Source organism: Podarcis cretensis (genome assembly GCF_951804945.1).
Source record: "Podarcis cretensis genome assembly, chromosome: 16".
Classification (NCBI taxonomy): Eukaryota; Metazoa; Chordata; class Lepidosauria; order Squamata; family Lacertidae; genus Podarcis; species Podarcis cretensis.
In genome coordinates this window covers 11,903,372-11,924,923 of record NC_137186.1, presented here as the reverse complement: position 1 = coordinate 11,924,923, position 21,552 = coordinate 11,903,372, and the positions used below count along the sequence as shown (strand labels likewise).

Sequence of the window (21,552 nt, the reverse complement as noted above, 5' to 3'; positions counted from 1 at the left end):
GTTATAACCTTGTCGGGAGGGATACCATACACCTTCATCTGTCCCACCTGCAACAAAACATGTCTCTCCCGTATCGGTCTTTGCAGTCACAGCAGGTGCTGCAACCTTCCAACAGTTTGACTTCACTTCTCCATTGGTGCCTTTTGGGAAATTTAAAGGCTGGTCCAACTCATCTGCCTGGAAAGTGGCCTCCATAACCGAGTAAACTCAGCAAAGTCATTAACAGACAAAAGAGTTGCCTTCTCGAAATTTGGATGGTTGTGGCACAGCCTGTTCTCCATAGACAACAGTCTGCCACACGACCTCATCCCGTTACAGATAGTATGGGTGTCATAACGTTCATATAATTTTGAAGTGTGCGTCCTCCGGAATTCCTGAGGCACTGCATACCAAGCCCAAAGCAAGATCTAACAAGGCGATATTGTTGCACTCTCCTCTCCTAGCAGGCCGCAGTCAGCTTGGCCAGTGGCCAAGGGTGTCTGGTTCCCCCACCCCAAAAGTATAGAATGTTCCCTCTCTCATTTACAGCTTCAAAGCTTTTCTTTCCCTAGCGAGGGAAGCTGAGGTCCGGCTTTTCACTGCTTCTTGATGAAACCGCCTTAAAGATGCAGATGATATTGCTTCAGGGTCGCATCTGGCCAACAGGCTGCATTTTGGCCAGCTGAGCTCATGGGGTCAGAGACAAGACTTTGCCTTAGACAGAGTCAAGCCATTGTGCCATGTAGCTCAGTGTAGCTGACAGGCTGTAGGGCTCCCAGGATTTGGAGCAGGAATATTTTTCCACTATCTGGGGATGCCTGGGACCTTCTGCTTCGGGAAGTGGACACCCTACCGCTGAGCTATGTGCCACCAAGTGAAACTGAAGCACTGCCTAGGACAGATAACTCAGTCCCAGGGCCGAGCTAGAAAAATCTGGAAAGTTGCATTTGGCCGCTGGGCCTGAGGTTCCTCACCCCTCCTCTTAATTCTTTCTCCCAAGCCACTGCTAAATACCAGGGGTGGCAGTATAACGGTACCCACCAAAAGAGTCACACCAAGACACCGGGTTTATAAATAGCATTAAATAACCTGGCGGAGTTTTTATTATTTCAAAACGAAAAAAAAAAAACCCCAGATCCCCAACAATAGTTATTAAGATCAAACACACTGTTCTATACAAAACGAATATAAAACCCAACCTCATGACCCCTGGGGACTTGCCCCGGGGCCAGTTAAGGCTTTTGCTGCTATCCTCCTTGATTTATAATTTAATTAAATTATTAACTATCAGAGTCCCTGTGGTTGAGGGAAAGGGCTATCACTGACAAAACTGGGGAGTTGTTTGGGGGGGGGATTCCCTCTGGTTCTACAGAGGTTTTAAATATAATTCACCCCCTCCAGGGGGAAACTTAGTGTGTATCAGCCTCGGTATGGGCATAGCTCATGTTGCTCAACTACAACTCCCATCAGCCCCAGCAAGCATGGCCAATGGCCAGAGATGATGGGAATTGCAGTTCAACAGCATCTGGAGGGCCCATTGTTCCCTACCCCTGTTGTAAGGGCTGGTGCTTCTGGCACAGTAATGTGCAGAATGAGTTTCTCGTTCCCTTTTGCTGCCTCTTGGCCCATGTGCTTCTACTCCTCAGGGAGGGGAGAGACAATGAGAAGACCCTGGCTTGGCCTCCTTTCGCTCTCAGAGCTGGTGGAGTCCCATTGTTTCCCACCTTCGCCCTACTTCACTGCTGCAACCACTAACCTCTGCTCTCATTTTAGAAGAATTGAACGTCAGCGTCTAGGGATGATAGCCAACTGACTTTTACTCAGAGTAGCCCCACTGAAATTGGTGGACCTAAGCTAGTCCGAACCATTGATTTCATTAGACAGGCATTGGATGCAACCTTCTCTCTCCCTGCCACCTCCATGAAATCACCTGCTTTCCCTCACTTTTTTTTCAGGTTGGGAAAAATAATTCCCTTTTAATGGCCTCCTCATGCTAAGCTGCTGCTTATTCTCTTGCCACTCACTCGGCAGTGCCTCCTAGCCCATAATGTTAGGGCCGTCAGCTCCCCTCGCAACCTGTGATAATTGGGAACCAGCCCAGACACAACATTATTTTCTGGGCTGAGGGGAGGAAATCCTTCGAGTGGCCTCTTCTGCAGGCCACAACAGTGAGAGGCACAAAGGCCTGGTCCCTTTGCCCCTCCTCAGCACGATAGAAGAAGGGAGGTCTCACTGAGGTCGCCCTACTCTGAGGAAAAAGCCCCAGAGCCTGACCACTTTGGGACGGCTTTTCCCCCAAACCAAGGCCTGTAATTTCTCTGGTGCCTTGTCATTGCCGCAAGAAAAAGGAGAAAGGCACGTGCTGCCAAAAAAATAAGAGAGGCTCGCCTGTCCTGGCAGAAGAGTCTGTCCAAAGCCAGAGACAGCCAAAGCCCATTTGAGAGCAGAGAGTGGGGGAAGGAGGAGGCGCTAAGAGGCTGAGGTAGACGCTGCTGATTCGAGCACATTTTCTGGCTCCCCAGAAAAAACGTGTGGTGTAAACTTGCCAAGTTTTGGTGAGGCTGAGGAACATTGCTGCCTCCTTTGTTCTGCTTAAAAAAAACAACCCAAAACCCCAGCAGCAACAACAAATATATATATATATATATAAACCCTCCCCACAATTAATACTCTTTATGCATCCAGAGTAGTGAATAAATAAAAAGGATAATAAATACAGTACATGAGCGGACAGGAATAAAAAAACTGAGGGAACAAGCACAATGGAGAATAGGCCCGTTGACGGCCTGGGCTAAGCCAGATGTTGCTTTTGCAGAATTGATGCCTGTTCTCTTCAGTCAGCTCCGTTGCTTCTCCCTGTCGCTCATCCCCCCCCCCCCGCCCGAAAAAACCACAAAAAACAGCAAGGGGCTTTTTTTTCATTTCCCCACCCTGGATTCCATTTTGAAGCCTGTCTGACCATCGCCCTATAACTTAGCAGATCTCTCGCAGGGAGGAGGAAACGGCTTGGCTTGACAACCCCACACTTGAGGTCAAATATTTTCAGGCATACAAGGCCTTAAACCTCTGGGTGCTTTCCCCTTTCCCCCACCACTTGGTTTGTGTCCTGAGTCTTCAAATGTCCAGGCAGAGCCAAGAAAGAGAGTCCGCAACACGCTGCAGAAGGTCCTGGAAGGTCCCTGAGCCATTAAGCAAACCTAGCACCAGCTTATGCTGCTTAGGGTCTCTTGTTTGTGGGGTCAGCGGGGAAGGTCTGGTGCAGTTTGGTCATCTTCGGGAAAGCGACATTAAGAAGACGTGCCTTTTGAGCCCCCTTCCCACGCAGACGCCTGCCTCCATTGTGGGTTGCAGGGGCCAGAGCAAGGCAGGAGGCCTGGCCAGGAACCACCTCTCCGCGAGAGGTGCGCATGTCTATTTGCGGCCTCGCCGGTTCCTTAGGACCTCCAAGATGTGAGCCTTCTGCTTCAGCCACTGGCTCGACAACCTCTTTGGAGCCTTGGGGACGAAGAAGGTGTACTTGAGGCGTGGGGTCTTCTGGTCGGTCACCACCAAGGCTTGCAAGGTGAGCGGTTCTTTCAGGGGCCCACGCCCCACGATCGTCTCCATGGCCTTGGTGGCCCCACTGTAGCGCATGTTCACTCCGCCTGGCAGGTGGACGTCCTGCTCGGAAGGTGCCAGGATGTAGTTGCCGTTGAGGGCGTAAGTGCCGTCCTGCCGGCGGAGAGCCAGGTAGATCCCGTCGCTGGAGGACGATGGGCCGCTGCTCTGGCGGATCAGGATGTTGGTGGCTCCCGCCGGGATGGTGACCACGTCATTGTAACCGTACCTGATTGGGCGGAAGGACGAGAAAGATCAGGGATCAGCTGGGATGGAGAGTGGAAAAAGGCCTGCCTCTGAGGGGCAGGGTAGCCAGGTCTCCACAAGACTCAGAGCTCATTCACACGTCTGTTTTCCTTGCCACTTTCCTCCCCAGGAAAACTTGCATTTTAGCGCTGAATCAGAACAAAGGGCAATCCGGTTTTCCTGCGGATTGCTGTTCTGATTTCGCGCAGAAGAACAAGTTTTCTTGGTCCGAGAAAGGCCAGGTCTTAGGGCTGGATGGGATTGGAGTGAGAGGTCCCGCCCTTTCCACATTATTTATTTGTTTCAACACTTTGTATACTGCTTAATCCCAGTCATACAGGAACTGTGTACCCATGGACATGATTCATTGCAGACAGCAGTCCATGGTCTTCTAGGAATCGAGGGCTCTTAAAAATCACCCAGTTCTGTTGGAATTAATTTATGTACTTACGTGCATGCAGGGGAAGCCACTTTATAGCTTTCCCTTCAAAATGCATGGAAGTTCTTACACCTTTTTGTTAGGAATGGGAACGGGATGGTTTTATAATTGGAGCAAATCATGTAAGTATGAATATATATGTATTTGTATCCAGTGCTTTTTTTCTTTAAAAAAATGTTTACAGATACTCTCATTTTGACTCAAGAAAATAACCATTTTATAGTTCAAATCAGGGAAAATAAATACAGTAAATGGATAATAGTACAAAGATTCACAAAATGTTTAGGGCTATGCATATCCCTGCATCCCCCCCCCCCGAAAAAAAGCACTGTTTGTATCCATCTAAGTTATACTCAGAGCCCGGCGTCAACTCCATTCATTTCAATGGATCTGCTCCAAGTAGGCGTACTCTTGGATACATCCTGAAATTCATAAATGCAAGAACTATTCATCATTTATATCTGGGTTCTTGAATTAGGGTTTCTATGGATACTTTTGGCGTAGGCCTATATTTAACTGTTGAAGTAATGGCATCAGCAAGGTCTCAACTATCTGTAAAGAAATGCTTGGGGTTGGGAAGGAGGGAAACACATTGTGCATTCCTAATGTCTTAGCGCCACACAAAGCAGCGCCTGCAAAAGAAATGTCACTCACTGAGGGTTGGTGAAAGAGCCATAGATCTTGGTGCATCCAGAGTTGTCCCCTCCGCACACCATGCATTTGTCAAACTTCTTCTTCGAGCCGATGACACGATCGCAGCCAGCATGGACGCAACGCCCCTGGACGCAGACTGAGGTGGAGTCGGGGGAGCAGGGTGTTCCATCAGCCACCTAGAACCAAACAAGAGTCAGTTTGCTGCCCCAAGGGCTTATGGGAAAATCACTTTACTCTTCGGTCCTCTACTTCCTTCCCCACGACACCTTCCATATTCCCCATCTCCCGCCTACACACTCTCAGATAGCTGTCCAATGCTTTGCATTTTGTTTCCGAAAGCCTTGTTCTCTTAAGTGTAAAATAACCTCAGGGTGTCCTGAGGGACGGGAGGCCCACGTTGCCATGGTAACACTTACCTTCGGTTCCAGGACATAGTAGTAGCCCAGGGCATGGGATTGGCAGGTCAACTTGCACTGGTCACGCTCAGCCACACCGCTGTAGCGGGGCACCCAGTCCATGGGGGCAGGGTAGTCCTTAAACATGTCCGTGCGGTGATTGTAGACAGCACATTGCTGTTCCCGGTAGGTCAGAGCTGGAGGGGAATTAACACACAGGGGTGAAGACCTGCGACTAGGGCTGGGTGATAAGGATAAAATGGCCCCAGGTGCATTTTGGGTGTGAAATGGGCATCAACATTCATATTAAACCTGTTGACGATTGCTTCCGTCTCACGTTTTCTCTTCCATATTAAACAATTAAGCAAGACCCCTGTGTGCCACTTGGAATAATGAACCCAGTTAGCACACAGGAACATAGGAAGCTGCCTTATGTGGAGTCAGACAATTGGTCCCTCTTGCTCACTATTGCCTGCACTCGCTGGCAGTTGGCTAGCTATGGTTTCAGACAGTAAGAAACACAAGTGAGGAAGCACCAGGGCAGGCTGTGGCAATCAGGTCCACCTGAGAAACGTTGTTTGAAAGCGGCGGAAATGATCTTACCATTCCCATCGGGGCAATTCTGGACGTTGCAGGAGCGGTACTGGGTGCGCTTCCCCTCGCAGTACTTGCCACCATTGCGTGGGACAGGCTTGTTGCACTCACGGGTGGAGTACTGTACTCCCCCTCCACAGCTGCGGGAGCAGTCGCCCCACGGGCCCCAACGTCCCCAGCCGCCGTGGGTGGGAATCTGCAAAAAAGGAGAAAAGGGAAGAGAGAGTGAAAAAGTGCTTTGTGTGACACAACTGATAGGTCATACGGTGTTTTCAAATGTACAAAGCACTTCACAAGCACTATGATAGGGACAAGTGAATCTGTCAGTATCTGTTTCTCCTTTTTCTAAACTTAAGTTCAGTTCCTACATTTCCACATCAGTTTACGTGCTTTGTGTGTGCCTCTTGTGTTCTTGGGTTTCCAAGGCTTGTATCCACTGTAGTGCCAAGCAATTCGATCCACTAGCGTAAGAATTGGTGTTGTGCAGAAGATCTTCTCCCCTCCTTCCCCTGTGCACCCCTTAAATCTGTCCTGATGCTCCCCTCAGGAGCAGATTTGGGAGGGCATGGTGTCCATTCAGGGGAGGAGAAGAGGGAAAGCACCATTACGCAAGCACAATTCCCTGTGCTAACAGAAGAAGTGCATTCAATACCGTACAATGCATCCTCCCCAGCTCAAAAAGTGAGCGCTGTGTCCTTTATGTCTACCCTGGGAATGCAGAGATACCGCTGGCGGGTCTACTCACATTGTACGCCTTCAAGTCGACTTTGCTGATGCACTGGCCACTCATGCAACTCTTGCCTTCGCCGCAAGGTGTCCCATCGGCCCATGGGAAGTATTTTGTCTGGCACATGTATTGCCCGTTGATCTGCCCCGTGCACCACAGTGAGGAACAAGGGGGACGCATGCTGGGGCAGTGGCGCGAGTCAGGCCCAAAGCTCAGCTGGCACTGCTGGTCCACGTCGTAATCACTGCCAGGGAAGGCAGCTGGGAGGTGCAGGGGTTCGCGTGGTTTGTCTAAGAGGCAGCGACCTGCAAGGAAAGGGATGAGGAAGGGGGAACCAGAAGATTGGTTAATTCTAGGCCTAGGAATAAGCAGGTCTGTCAATTTTGAGTATACAGTTCTGCAAAACAATGTTCCCTAATAAAAATGCACTTTGGTATGCCCTATTCACCAGTACTGCATATGCATTTTATATTTCTTTGCACATCACTTGGCCGGACAACAGCATTACAACGTTTAGAGATGCGTGAATTTCGAAAAATGGCTGCTTTCCGTCTTTGCATTGTTTTGGTTCTCCTTTCAATGCAAACTGAATTGAATTGCTCCCCCTTCTCCCTAGGTGCTTAAGTTGTCACATGAGGCCAGGATGGTGAGGAAGGAAGCTCGACCACCGGGGCTGAAAAGATCCAACTGAACAGTCAAGGAATGTGCAGATCAGAATGTGAAGTCTTACCGTGGTCGTTGTCTAGGAAGTCAGTGATGAAGCGGGCACTGCACGGGGACCACATCTCTTCAGGGTCCACGGGGGACATGATGGAGGCCATCATGTGGCGTGAGTTTGAGTGGCGGTTCAGTTCTCTGCAGTGCTTGTCATCGTCATGGAGCATGTTGAAGACATGGCCTATACAAGGGGAAAAGGAAACAGAGAGAGAGAGAGAAAGAAAAAGAAAGAAAGAAAGAAAGAAAGAAAGAAAGAAAGAAAGAAAGAAAGAAAGAAAGAAAGATCAGCTCCAGCTCCCCATAAACTTGTGAAGCTGCAGGATATTTTGCATTAATTACTTGGCCATTCAAGAACAGAATCTGCATCTGAGAGTCGAGGCAGAGCATAGCCCTGATGGTTGATAGTCATTGATACATTATCCTTCATGAAACTCATATTGCTGACTAGACAAGCCTAGGCTTGCACTCCAAACCTGTCTTTCTTGGGAATAGACTACCTGGCTTTTCGACAGGGGTGGATCCATAGGAATGCCCCCCAAAATGGCTGGTTGAGTGCAAGGTGCCAGTCCCCACTTACCAAGCTCATGCGCTGCGGTGAAAGCCGACTGGAGCCCGTCGTCCTCCACGATGGAGCAGCTGCGTTCTGGGTCACACACAGTGCCCACGTCCGCCATGCCGAGAGTGCCACAGCTAGAGCGCCCGCAGAGATCCTGCCAGGGAAAGACAAATGCATATTATCAAGGCCACCAATGCACAGTGTGGCAGAAACAGCCACTGAAGGAGCCTCCAAGGTGGCACTGGCCACATGTGAGATGGCACCCTCTGCAGGACTCAGCAGGCAATGTCTACAGTATCTTTCTGGAGGAGAAGGCACCCACTGGCTGCCAAATCAGCTCTCTCTGCAAGTCTGTAGGGGGAGAGATGGTCAGACACTTGCATTCAGACCAAGCTAGAACTGATAGAATCACAGAGCTGTAGGGCTGGAGGGCTGGTTCTAGTTAGCTATGATTCCCTGCAACACAGGAATCATAACCAACCTCCAGTGAACAATAGTTCATAGGTAAAGTAAAGGCACCCCTGACTGTTAAGTCCAGTCGAGGACAACTCTGGGGTTGCGGCACTCATCTCACTTTACTGGCCAAGGGAGCTGCCATTTGTCCACAGACAGCTTCCAGGTCATGTGGCCAGCATGACTAAGCTGCTTCTGGCGAACCAGAGCAGCACATGGAAATGCCATTTACCTTCCTGCCGAAGTGGTACCTATTTATCTACTTGCACTTTGACATGCTTTTGAACTGCTAGGTTGGCAGGAGCAGGGACTGAGCAACGGGAGCTCATCCTGTTGCAGGGATTCGAACCGCCGACCTTCTGATCGGCAAGCCCTAGGCTCTGTGCTTTAGACCACAGCGCCACCTGGATGTAGTAGCTTCTTAAAATGTCCCCCCCTTCTTCTAATTTTATTTTTGTTGGCATCTATCTATATCTGTCTATCTATCTATCTATCTATCTATCTATCTATCTATCTATCTATCTATCATCTACCTATCTATTGATCTATCTATATCTATCATCTGTCCTTGGGGTTTTTTTGTGAGCTTCATGGCTGAATAGGGAATTGGAACCCAGAACTTCCTAGTCCTAGTCTTATCTACCCTCTGGCTCTCAACTAGCTACTTATTGCAAATACCCCTTAAGCCTCTGGGGGCTCTCTTTCACCCAGAGGAAACCAAACCTGTATTTTGCTGCAATCCCTGGAACATTTCGCAGATTAGGAAAGTAAGAAGCCTATCGCTAAATGCCAGTGTGACCAATTTGCAGAATTTATGCAGAATTTGGCCACTTTCCTTGGTGCAGAATTTTAGTTGTGCGAGTTCTCTGCGCAGCATATAGGGGGATACATGGCAGCAGTTCACTTACCTCTCTAGTGAAGAGAATGGCCGTGTCGAAATGCTCAGGATCCTCGTCACTCTCCTTGTTGAGGCCTTTCTGCCACGTGCAGAAATTCCGCAGCGTCTCGGCAGCGTTGGAAGACACCCGCAACCCGTCCTCGGATTGTCCAATCACAACCAGCCTGGTCACGACCAAGTTGACTGGATTCTTCAGGCTGGGGTGTCGGAAGAACTTGGCGGCCGCTGCCATGATGGTGAGGAGGTAACGCTTGAGGCCTGCGCCGTGGAAATGTGCCATCTCTTCATCAGCCACCACCAGAGTCTCCACATAGCGTGGGATGGAAGCAAACCGCTGCAGGGAACAGAAGGGATGAAGAGAGGTGAGTTGGAAGGAGGGCAAGTGAACCTCATTCTCACACACCATGGGGGAGCAAGCATTGCCCTAAGTGCCTAGGCAGGGACAGAACACTGGGCGGGGATACATGAAATGACAGATCCATCAATTTAATTAATGTTATCTGCTATATATTTTGAGAAGCTGTTTGTTGTCTATGCATTTGGACACCTCTTACGATACCCCAAGTTTTTGCATGGCAGTTCCTGAAATTGAGGAGCAGGTATTTGTCTTATCTTTGAAAACATTTGGATGCCATTTTGAATCAAGATGGCAGACCGTTCCGTTCAAAACTACACATATTTTAACCGATTTTTTTGTGGCAGTTCCTGAGGTTGAGGAGCAGGTTTTTGTCTGCCTTTGGATACAGTTGGACACCATTTTGAATCAAGATGGCAGAACGAACCTTTCAAAACTACGCTGATTTTAAACACTCATTTCAAGACTGCGCTGGTTTTTCTGTTTCTTAGAATTCATGAGCAGCGTCAGGTACAAGTCTGCTAGCCAGTTATATTTGAAGAAGGATTGTAGTTCAGTGGCAGAGCACCTGCTTTGAATGCAGGAACTTCCACACTGTTTCATGTTAGAAGTACACTACAGAAAACCTAATTTTCAGCTTGGGGGCTGCATTTCCTCAGAGTGATCTTCCAGGGGCCACATACCAGGGCTGGGTGCAGGCAGATGTAGAAGTGGGTGAAGCAATGGATCTGACTCTTATCTTTGCATGGTAGGTTCCATTCCAGCCATGCAAAATGCAGGAACATAGGGAGCTGTCTTGTACTGAGCCAGACCATTTGTCCATCTATCTCGGTATTGTCTACACTGATTGGCAGTTGCTCTCCAGGGTCCTGTATCTGGAGATGCTGGGATTGAACCAGTGACCTTCTGCAAGCAAAGCAGTTGTTCTGCCTCTAAGCTATTGCACTTCCCCAAGGGCTTCTACACACAGAAAGAGATTTCTCCATCTTCCTTCCAGCCAAGTATTATCACATTTCAAGGACACATTCAGCCAGCCAAAAGCACTTGAGGATATGGTTTGTGAGATGGGCTGCGGCCTGTGGAGAAACCCAGGGGCCACATTTGCCCCCTGGTATTAGATTCCCCAACCCTGCCACAGAAAGTGATGGGAAAGACTCTTCTCTGCCTGAGATTCTTGAGAGCTGCTGCCAGTCGGTGTGGACAATACTGGGCTATACTAGGCTGCTTCCTAGATTCCTGTTAATAATAGGCAGGGCAGGGAACACTTTAAAAAAAAACAACCTTTTAAAATCAAATAGATTTTATTGAAACGATTGCATGCAAAGGATGTGTGGCAAGTAAAATATCTGACACCAAAAAGGATTTAGGGCTTGGGGAATTTGAAATTAAGCAGTTTTGGTGGGGAAACAGTTCTTTAGCTGGAGATGGTCAGGGAGCTTAGGCGACAAGGCCCAACAGTTTTGACGGATGGATTAATCAACCCCGGGCTTCTGTTGATTAATCTGTCAGGCCCCATTTGAGCAAATAAACAACATATGTGCCTGAATGCCTTGATGTCTCCAGCCAGGCAGCGTGGAAGAAGATGAGTAGCCGAGAGCTTGTGGGGTAGCTTTCTTGACTGGCTGCTGGACAAAATTCCTGAGGGAGGGAAGGAGGGAGACTTTGAGGGCCGTCTCTGCTGTTGGCTCAGAGCCTCAAGCCTCGACTCCTTCGGTGCAGCAGGAGACCAGGCACCAGTGCCTGCCTTCCGCTAAGTAGGAGGCGAGGTCTCTTGGGGCCTGTGCAGTGCTGAGACATCTCCGCCACCGTGTGAGGTCAGAGCTTGCCACGGCTTTGCTGCATTACATGTGTCAGGAAGACCCAGAGGTGAAGGGTTGGGGTGACAAAATACGAACGGGGTTGATGTCAGATTTGATGGGGACAGACTTTCACTGGTGCTCAAAAGCTTGTGCTAGTTGCTCTTGCTCTGTCAGGGTCAGGTTCAAGGTTCTGGTATTCATTGCCAAGGCTTAATTGGCGACAACTTGAGCCAAGGATACCTCACTCCTTATATCCCTGCCCAGTCATAGAGGTATTTGGGGTAGTCACTTTCAGAGCCCCCCCTTCTCTCAGAGGCACAGTGTTATACACCACCCCAATCTCCAAGAGTGGTGTGAGATTCCAGGGGTTCCAGGCACTTACCCAGGGTTATTGCTTCCTCTGGGAAGATTGAGGCACAGTGGAGCCTAGTGCTTTTAAGAAATATATTACTTATAATATAAATGGCTCTTATCCATTAGGAGCTGTGTGTTCAGTATTGAGGACCCAGTTTTATGGAACTCCCTTCCAGCTGAGGCCAGACTTTTATTCTAGCAGGCATTTCAAAGGAATTCTGATTTTATAGCTTTAACTCGTTTTTATTGTGCCGAGGTTCTGGAACAAATGCTTAGAGACTATTGTAATTAAGTGGTCTGAAAATGATTGAAATAGATAATAAAACACTACCTCTGCTTCATGGAGGGGGTTGTTGAAAACTCAGGACTTGCTTGTGGGCTTCCCAGAGAGGCATCTAGTTGGCCACTGTGAGAACAGGATGGCAAATAGATGGGCCTCTGGCCTGATCCAGCAGAGCTTTTCTTATGCCCTCTGCCACATTCTTTTCGAGATCTGAAAGCTCTCTCTCGCTCTCTCCTAAACTTTAAACTTGTGCTTGCTTACTCAGCGGTACGGAGGAAGAGCAATTCTGCACATGCCTAGAGGAGCTCTCCTCTTGCTTCAAGGGCTGGTGTGTATCATCCACTGTTCAAATCACGGGGCGATGGGAGGTGGGATGGCTCTCACTGAAATCCACAACCTTCCACCCTGACAATCCCAATGGGTCACCAGCCACGGCTATATATTACCTCCAGGACTAGAGGCGGGACCAAAGCAGGAGAGGGCCAGTGGGGTCGGCTTCCTCCTTTTTAGTCTCATTGTTAGCTTTGCAGAACTCAACAGGGAAGAAGGTGGGTTCAAAACTAGAGTCACTTGGCTCTGCCTGCCGCTGGCTGCGGCGCCACCTGCTGTTAGCCTCCTTCTCTTCTGCCCTGCTGGTCCCAATGGGCACCAGCCACTGCCAGGAGCCTCTCCCTTTCTCTTTGAAAGCGAACTTTCTTACAAGCATCCTGAACACCCAACAGTTGCTAGGCAGATTTCCATCCCGACAGTAGAGATGTGTTCAGGTTGGCTGGTGGCACTGAATAAGCTTAAGCTGGTGTGCAAAGGTAGAGCCTCAATCGGACTTAAGGGGCCAACTGTGCATCTCGAAAGAAAGAGGAAAACCACCCCCACCCCAAAAAAGAAAGAAGATGATGATGTAGATTTGCACACAAAAATGCACACGATAAATTATTTGCATAGCTGCCAGCACGGGTTCTTGGTGACCATTGGGAATAGCAGGGCAGAAGGCAAGGAGGCCAATAGTAGGTGGCGCCATAGCCAATCCCAGGGAGAGCCACCATGTCCAGCTAGGGCTGGGAGAAACCTTGGAGAGCCACTGGTAGCTGCTAAGCTAAATGGATCAGTCCTCTGACTTGGCATGAGGCAACTTCCTACGTTCTTATGACAGGAGCCTTCACTGTCCTCCTTTGCGTTCAGCCTCCCTTCCTCTAACCACTGGCCTGCTTTCTCAATACATCTTGGCAGCTGTTCCAAGATGGCACCCAGACCAGGGAGGCCATGGCTTGCATCTGCATGGAGCTGCTTTCTCTCCCCAGCCTCCCCGATGGCTTTCTACAGCTTTGCCAAGACTTTTCTTGTCTCTTTCCCAACCCCAACTGATGACACCTCACAGCCAGGGCAAAGAGCAGTCAGAGGAGGGGAGGGTTGTGGTGGGTGGTGGGTGCAAGTGTAGAATCGCTGTCTGGGGGCTGGGCGTTCCCTGCTTCACTCTGTTCCATTATTATCTCTCAGACTTGGCCCCAAGGAAGAATCTGAAGGATGCAGACACTGCAACCAGATCCCCCACCACCCGCCTGCCACTGAGTGGGAGTGACAGAGATATCATAATTAACATGCCTTTAGAAAATGTGACCCAAACAAAATGAAAACATGAAAAAGAAGACTTCTTTGTTAACAATGGGGCTGGGCAGAAACAGCGTGCTAGGTGCTGTATGGATAGGGATGGGCCAATCTGTCAGTTTCAACATCTCTCAATGTCTCATTTTTCCAACTTTACATACATTTGGCTTTCTGCATTTTCACATCAGTTTGCATATTTTTTCTGGTGGTGGCTGGGGAGGGAAGTCCTCGCGAAAATTCATCAACACTTTAGTGTAAATCTCCCCTAATGTTCATATCTCTGTATGCAGTTTTGCCTAGTATCTATGGTTCTTACTAATGACACTTTGCTGTGTCTGTGATCCTGCCAGGAATCAATATCTTTGATGGATTCACCAGGCCAGTGTTGTTGACAATGACAGCCTTCCCTAACCCCCTGTAGATGCTTTTGGACTACAGCTCCCATCATGCCCGAGCAATAGCCATGCTGGCTGAGGCTGATGGGAGTTTAGTGTCCAGTGACATTTGGAAGGCATGAGGTCAGGGAAGGTTGAACCACAATAAGGAAACAGGAACAATTCATAACTTGTATGGCAAGACCAGGCGCCATTGCCTCAAGAGTCCCTGTACATGGCCAGTGTCAGGGATCAACCCCACTGGGCATTTACTGTGGCCCCACATCCCAAAAGGGGCCCTACTTTTGATACCCCAGAGCCTCCTGGCTCTGCTCCTCCTCCTCACCGTTGCCATCTGTTCGCTTGCTTTCTCCAAGCTTGTCAGGAGAAGCAGCAACAGCAGTAAACACCTCTCTTGGGTCCAACTAAAGGGGCATTCAGACATGGAGTTTATTGCGGTAGTTTGCCTGCCTATAATGCAGGCGCTTCTGTTCTGGTTCCCAAAGTTCCTTTTCCACCACATTGCCTGTTGCATTATGGAACAGTGGCTTTCATATTGGCATCTCATCATGCCGTACTAAATTTCATTCACACAAGTGGGCGTGGTGTGACCTGACCTATCACTGGACACATCGCCAGCCTTTAGGCGCATGCGTGCCTCTGTTCCCCCATGATTCGCCAATGGAAATGACAGAAATAAACTGTATGCCGGAATACCACCCCAAATTCATGTGAATGGCGGTGGCATGATCCATGAAAACTGCGGAAAGTACAAAAACTGCGGAAAGTGCAAAAGCCCCACAATTTCCTGGGTTAACAAATGGATTTCCCACCCGGAAGCAATTAACACGGAAGTGAGCACCAAACCTCTGTTAGATACCTGATACTGCTACGGGCTCCCAGGAAAATGGGGACATAGTGGGCAGTTGAGAACATTCCCACTGGGAACTTCCAAAGAACCTTTTGGGTGGGGAGAAGGGCCTTACCAAAATGGATGTAGAAGGACCCAGGTTCAATCGCGATGTCCTCCAGGTCAGGCTGTTCATATCCCATGCCTGAAACACCAGAGAGCTACCACCAACCATTGTGGACAACACTGTACTAGATGGACAAGTGGTCTGAGCCTGTATCATACAGCTTCCTTTAAGAGCAAGACAGAAATGCTAAAACAAGGACTCAAAAGCTGGCCCTGAGCGCAACGTGGAACTAAATGGCATGTGCAAAGTATTCCTGGTAAGTCTTTTTGGCAGCCGCATCCCCCCATCCCAGCATGCTCCCGCTCTTACCTTTGCTCTCCTGGGAGATGCTTCGCCCTTGGGCAATGGTTTGCCTGCAGGGGCTGTCATGCTCTCTGGCGCCTGGGACCCGACGCCACACATTGGCCCGTCCGCTTTCTCTGGCATCTTCTTCCTCACCACGTGGGCGCCGGCTCCTCCTGCCGTGTTTGGGGCTCCCCCTTCCAGGGGCTGCACGTGGTACTCGGTGCCACGGTACTGAAGCACCCCCAGCAGCGATGCCCCATCGTAGTTGACCGCCGCAATCGATTCCGGGTCAGAGTTCACTGTGCCGGTGAAGTAGGTCCCTTGCTCAGCCAAGCCGTCCACTGCTTGTCCCGACCTGCCCAAATACTGGACCGTTAAGCCCTCTGCGACGAAGCTGGGGTCTTTCTCTAAATTTAGGACCAGTTCTTCACCGAACACGCGAAGGCGGTAGGAGAGCCGCACATCCGAGCTGCCGCTGCTACCCAGGCCGTTGTCTAGCATGTCGCCCTCATCCCAACCCGCAGGATGGAATGTGGCATTGAGTCTCTCGGGGAAAATGATTTCTTCTTGATACTGGCCGAAACGGGCCCGTTCGTCCACAGCGAGGACCAGGTGGCAGCAGGTGATAAACCAAAGAAGAAACATTTGGAACTTTTTTTTTTCGCTAAAAGCAACCTTGCGGGGAGAAAGGGCAAAGCTTGGTGATCTTCGAGGGAGAAGATTCTTTTGAGGAAAAAGAGGAGCCCCTAAGATTAGCAAAAATAAAAACAAACACAAATCAACAACTCGGCTGATGCACACAAAGGATGTGAGCAGTCAATGGAGGCAATTGAGGTCGCTCCTTCTGTCCTATCTGTGGCTCACAGCACCTAAGCAAGGAGCATCATCCACTCTCCTTTGGGTTTTGAAATCCACCTCCAGTCTCCACCTCACACACCCCAGCATGAAGTCCCTCACTGCCTATTTAAATTTCTTAAAAATGGACCATCAAGAAGTCCCTTTTCCAGAATTGTGGGGTTTCTCTTTCTCTCTCTCTCTCTCTCTCCCCACCTCAATGCCAAGTCTTTTTGAGCTGTCTTCTTTTCAGCACACACACTCTTCTTTAAAACAAAAAACCCGGCAGCGATCTGGAAGCCTGTGCAACAGGATGGAGCTGAGGTTTTCCTTTCCTTTTGTTCCAAATTTTTAAAGAAATACAAATATATAAATATACCTCTCTCTTCAAAAAGGGGGCTTCCTTCCTTCTGAATAAAGGAGCTTGAATGAAAAGCCGGTGGAAGAGGGGGGAAAAGGAAAAGAAACCACAAGAAATCGATGTCAATTCCAGTTGGCGTTTTCTCTTTTCTTCGCGTCTGTCTAAGAATCCTTGGGAACTTTTTGAGTATGAAAGAGCGCAAGAGAGAGAAAATGTGTCTATGTGATATATATATTTATATGTGTGTATTAATCTCTCCTCCTTTATTAAATTGCGCTATAGTTGCTCGTTCAAGCATCCAGCTCCTTTTAACAGCTGTTTTTGGCTTCTGCTGATTGGCTGAAGCAAGGTAATTTTTTTTTATAGCCTTCCTTGGCTCCCCCTCCAATTTTGCTGAAGTACAAAAGACGCAAGCAGGCAGTCGTTTGATGAGATCATAAATTACAACAGTTTGTATGTGGGTTTTTTTTCTTTTTTCTTCCTTCCAAGTAAGGGGGGGAGTGGGTTGCAGAGGGAAATGATGGTTCATCCATTGGCTAGAAGCCAATTTAAGGGTGGGAATTGCAGTTGTGACTCAACAGATTGCCAATTTCTGACACAGCTTTTTTCTTCATCTTTAAACACAGCGTCCGTACCTTTTCTTTTGTAGAATCCCTTTTGCTATCTCTGGCTGTCTACAGGGTATTATTATTATTATTATTATTATTATTATTATTATTACAGATGTTGCTACAGTGAGTGAAAGCATGCTGGCTGTTTCAGAGTTGAAATCACCCAAAACCCACAACTACTTTTAAGTGGAGGGTGGGAGCCTTCTCTGTTCTGACTGCTACTAGTCCACATGGTTTGAACCCCTGAATGCTTTTTAAAGTGTGGGAAATGGTATCATAGAAACTTCAGATCCTTTTTAAGGTACTTTCTTCAGGGCCCCCATCCCCAACTATTGGACATGACTGGCTGGGGCTGATGGGAACTGGAGTTCAACAACATCTGGAGGGCCACACATTCCTCAACACCAGTCCTAATCCTAGAAACACTTACCTGGAAGTAAGTTCCATTGAGCTGTATGGGACTCATTTCCAAGTCAGTTCTCAAGCAAATGGCGGAGTCTTTCGCTGGCAAAATAAATATACAAGGAAGCAGGTGGAGGTTACAGGCCATACCAAAAGTTAAGAAATGGATAGATAAAATCTGGGAAGAGTTTTGATGTCAAAACTGGTGTTTTTTATAAGGACAACAGCAACAGCAAAATATATTGAGGAAAAACTGGTTCATCCATTGAGTAAAGTAATATTTTAACATTCCCAATCAAAAGCTGTTTTTATATTACATTGAATAATATTGGATGTCTATAGCAATAATAATCTACTAAGTATCAGCTACATACATGCACATGAAAGAGGCCAAGTTTAGGACAATGGAAGACAGAGATGCATTACGTGTATATTTATATATACTTATGTGTACATATAGGGACGCAGGTGGCGCTGTGGGTTAAAGCCTCAGCGCCTAGGACTTGCCGATCAAAAGGTCGGCGGTTCGAATCCCTGCGGCGGGGTGCGCTCCCGCTGCTCGGTCCCAGCGCCTGCCAACCTAGCAGTTCGAAAGCACCTCCGGGTGCAAGTAGATAAATAGGGACCGCTTACCAGCGGGAAGGTAAACGGCGTTTCCGTGTGCGGCTCTGGCTCTCCAGAGCAGCGATGTCACGCTGGCCACGTGACCCGGAAGTGTCTTCGGACAGCGCTGGCCCCTGGCCTCTTAAGTGAGATGGGCGCACAACCCCAGAGTCTGTCAAGACTGGCCCGTATGGGCAGGGGTACCTTTACCTTTACCTTTTATGTGTACATATACTTATGTGTACATATGGGACGCGGGTGGTGCTGTGGGTAAAACCTCAGCGCCTAGGACTTGCCGATCGCATGGTCGGCGGTTCGAATCCCCGCAGCGGGGTGCGCTCCCATCATTCGGTCCCAGCGCCTGCCAACCTAGCAGTTTGAAAGCACCCCCGGGTGCAAGTAGATAAATAGGGACCACTTACCAGCAGGAAGGTAAACGGCGTTCTGTGTGCTGCGCTGGCTTGCCAGATGCAGCTTGTCACGCTGGCCACGTGACCCGGAAGTGTCTGCGGACAGCGCTGGCTCCCGGCCTATAGAGTGAGATGAGCGCACAACCCTAGAGTCTGTCAAGACTGGCCCGTACGGGCAGGGGTACCTTTACCTTTACCTATATGTGTACATATAAAATAGACAATACATATTACATGCGTGTCTATTTAAATATGTGCATACACACTTATAATAACAAAGTATAATGTATATATAATAATTATATAAAAAGCAATGTATATAAAATTATAAACACAGTTATTTTCTTGGCATTAGAAAGAACCGAAACAGGGAATAAACATTGCTGTTTGTGATCTTGGTGGAGTAGAAAGCAATTAGGTTTGCATCCACATTTGTTTGTGCAGTAAGTATTCTCCCTTCTTCCTGTCTATCTGTTCTACATTTGGGAATACTGATGAATAAAAATCAAAAGGAGGGGGAAATATTTTACAAATACATTGGCAGGCAAGGACACCAGTAGCGCATGAACAAGATCAATGTAAACAGCCATTAATCTGGATTAACTCTTACCACAGCCTTCCACAAATCATTATAGGAAGTGTACTTCACATCAAGACTTGAGAAGTCGCTCCTTGCCCTTTGATAGGAAATCAGTTTCCATTCCACAGGTTTTATTCCACTGGGAGTAAAAACAGGGGCAGCTGGTCTATTGGGGCAAATAGGGCCTTGCCCTACCAACCTCAGTCTGCCCTCAGCCAGCCATCTTCATTTAGTTTGATGTTTTATTATGCTTTCATATTTGTTGGAAGATGCCCAGGGTGGCTGGCAGATTATTATTATTATTATTATTATTATTATTATTACCATCATCATCACCAATCAAAGGGTGCCTTTGCTTGTGATTGGCTCTCTAGCTGAGCCTGTGATTCCCTAGTTCTGGCTCCACCTATTGTTGATTTCCACCCTACTAGTCCCAATGGCCACAGGCCACCATACATCAGTAATAATCATAAAATTGTATAGCTGGTCCAACCCCCTGAAATGCTGGCATCTTTTGCCCAACCTGGGGCTTGAACCCATAGCCCTGAGATTAAGAGTCTCATACTCTATCTCTACCAGCTGAGCTATCTACACTGAATAAGTAACACTTTGCCGCCATTCATGATATCCCAAATAATTTGAGGCAGCACTTCCCTCTGCCCAACGGTAGAGCCAGGCCTGGCCAAGACCCCCTGTGCCCATCTGAGTAATCCCCATAGCAAAATGACAGGCCTCTGAGTTGGCCTCCGGGACAGTCAGCTTTGCATTTGTTCATGACTTCCCAGATGATTTTGCTATTTGTGATGATGGTGGTGAAGATGTCTTTGTACAAGATAAGTCTCTCACTCTTGAGGGAGTCAGACAAGGGCTGCCATTTTACGGCATCCTCCCTACCTTTCCCAGACCAAGAGAGTTCTTCTGAGAACATGTTGTCCAGCTTTCCCACAGTCCCTTGGGCCTCCTTTGGGAAAGCCAGGAGAGAGGCCAAGCAGAGCAAGACGTAGCAGGGGTTAAGGCCTTGGAAAACTCAGCGCTTTTGAAAGAAGGGGGAAATCGGGCTTAGTTCCAGAGAGAGAAATCTTTCTCGTGGCTTGGCAGCCGAGCACTACAATTATACTTTCCTTAGCCTGTGGCGGTGATCTCTCTCTCTTTCTCTCTATCTCTCCTTCCTTCCTTCCTTCCATAGAAGAAGGAGCTCTTTCTTCTATTGATTATGAATTTTAATGTGGTTTTTAAAAATTATATATAGACACCAACCACATTTGCACCATACATTGAAAGCACTATGATACCACTTTAAACGGTCATGGCTTCCCTCAAAGAATTCTGGGAGCTGAAGTTTGTGAAGGGTGCTAAGAGTTAGGAGACTTTCTTCCCCTCTCAGAGCTACAGTTTCCAGAGTTCCTTTAGAAGACAGATGAATTGTTAAACCACTCTGAGAATTATAGTGCATATCAAAAGAAATTGGCATTAAAATGCTGCTGGATATGTGACTTTAAAAAAAAAAGCAAACTAATTCAGAAACTTGAAGATCTGAACTTCAAACTAGAAAGATGAGAAATGGAAAGAAAGCAAAACTGACAGATTTGTCGATCCCTGCAGAGCACTTCTAACCATGTTATCAGCCATGGCTTCTCCCAACTAATCCTGGAAACTGTAGTTTGTTTAGGGTGCTAGGAATTGTAGCTCTGTGAGGGGTTTCTCCCAACAACTCTCAGCAGCACTCCTAACAAACTACAATGGGGGAAAAGTCTTGGCTGTTAAAGTGGCGTTAATGGGTGGTGCTTGAAATGCATGGTGTGGGTGTGATCTTTTCAAAAAAAGAACAACTGACTTCTTGCGGCTTGGAAAGTAATAAAAAGGTAAAGGTACCCCTGCCCGTACGGGCCAGTCTTGACAGACTCTGGGGTTGTGCGCCCATCTCACTTAAGAGGCCAGGGGCCAGCGCTGTCCGGAGACACTTCCGGGTCACGTGGCCAGTGTGACATCGCTGCTCTGGCCAGAGCCAGAGCCAGAGCCGCACACGGAAACGCCGTTTACCTTCCCACTGGTAAGCGGTCCCTATTTATCTACTTGCACCTGGAGGTGCTTTCGAACTGCTAGGTTGGCAGGCGCTGGGACCGAGCAGCGGGAGCGCACCCCGCCGCAGGGATTCGAACCGCCGACCTTTCGATCGGCAAGCCCTAGGCGCTGAGGCTTTAACCCACAGCGCCACCTGCGTCCCTGCGTACTGGAAAGTAATAGGGGATGACTAAATGGACAACCTATATACACCCTGCAAGCGGATCAGAATGCATGCAAGACAAATGCTCATTGTCATATAACCAGCCCTGCAAACAAATCAGAACTAACGCAGCTCAGTATAGATCAGACAGTCTAATGCTGGTATTCTGCAAACTTGGGCCCCCAGAAGTCATTTGTCTATGACTCCCATCACCCCTGACCCATTGGCTAAAGTGGCTACGGA

The 21,552-nt window shown here is 48.3% G+C and overlaps 1 protein-coding gene across 2 annotated transcripts; it reads right to left on the bottom strand.

Moving 5' to 3' along the window:
* Nucleotides 1-1,046: 1,046 nt before the first annotated feature.
* On the bottom strand, nucleotides 1,047-17,883 carry ADAMTS4 (ADAM metallopeptidase with thrombospondin type 1 motif 4). Of its 2 annotated transcripts, XM_079957998.1 has the most exons (11): nucleotides 17,521-17,883; nucleotides 16,498-17,149; nucleotides 15,309-16,030; nucleotides 9,266-9,589; nucleotides 7,926-8,058; nucleotides 7,362-7,529; nucleotides 6,650-6,936; nucleotides 5,914-6,100; nucleotides 5,332-5,507; nucleotides 4,916-5,091; nucleotides 1,047-3,805 (listed from the first exon to the last, which is right to left on the bottom strand). In XM_079957998.1, exons 3-11 carry the CDS (start codon nucleotides 15,927-15,929, stop codon nucleotides 3,391-3,393), a joined length of 2,487 nt encoding a protein of 828 aa, XP_079814124.1. In that variant the 5' UTR covers nucleotides 15,930-16,030; nucleotides 16,498-17,149; nucleotides 17,521-17,883; the 3' UTR covers nucleotides 1,047-3,390. The 2 variants fall into 2 exon arrangements, with proteins under 2 accessions (XP_079814124.1, XP_079814123.1); XM_079957997.1 differs by having other exon boundaries at nucleotides 15,309-17,149.
* Nucleotides 17,884-21,552: the final 3,669 nt, after the last annotated feature.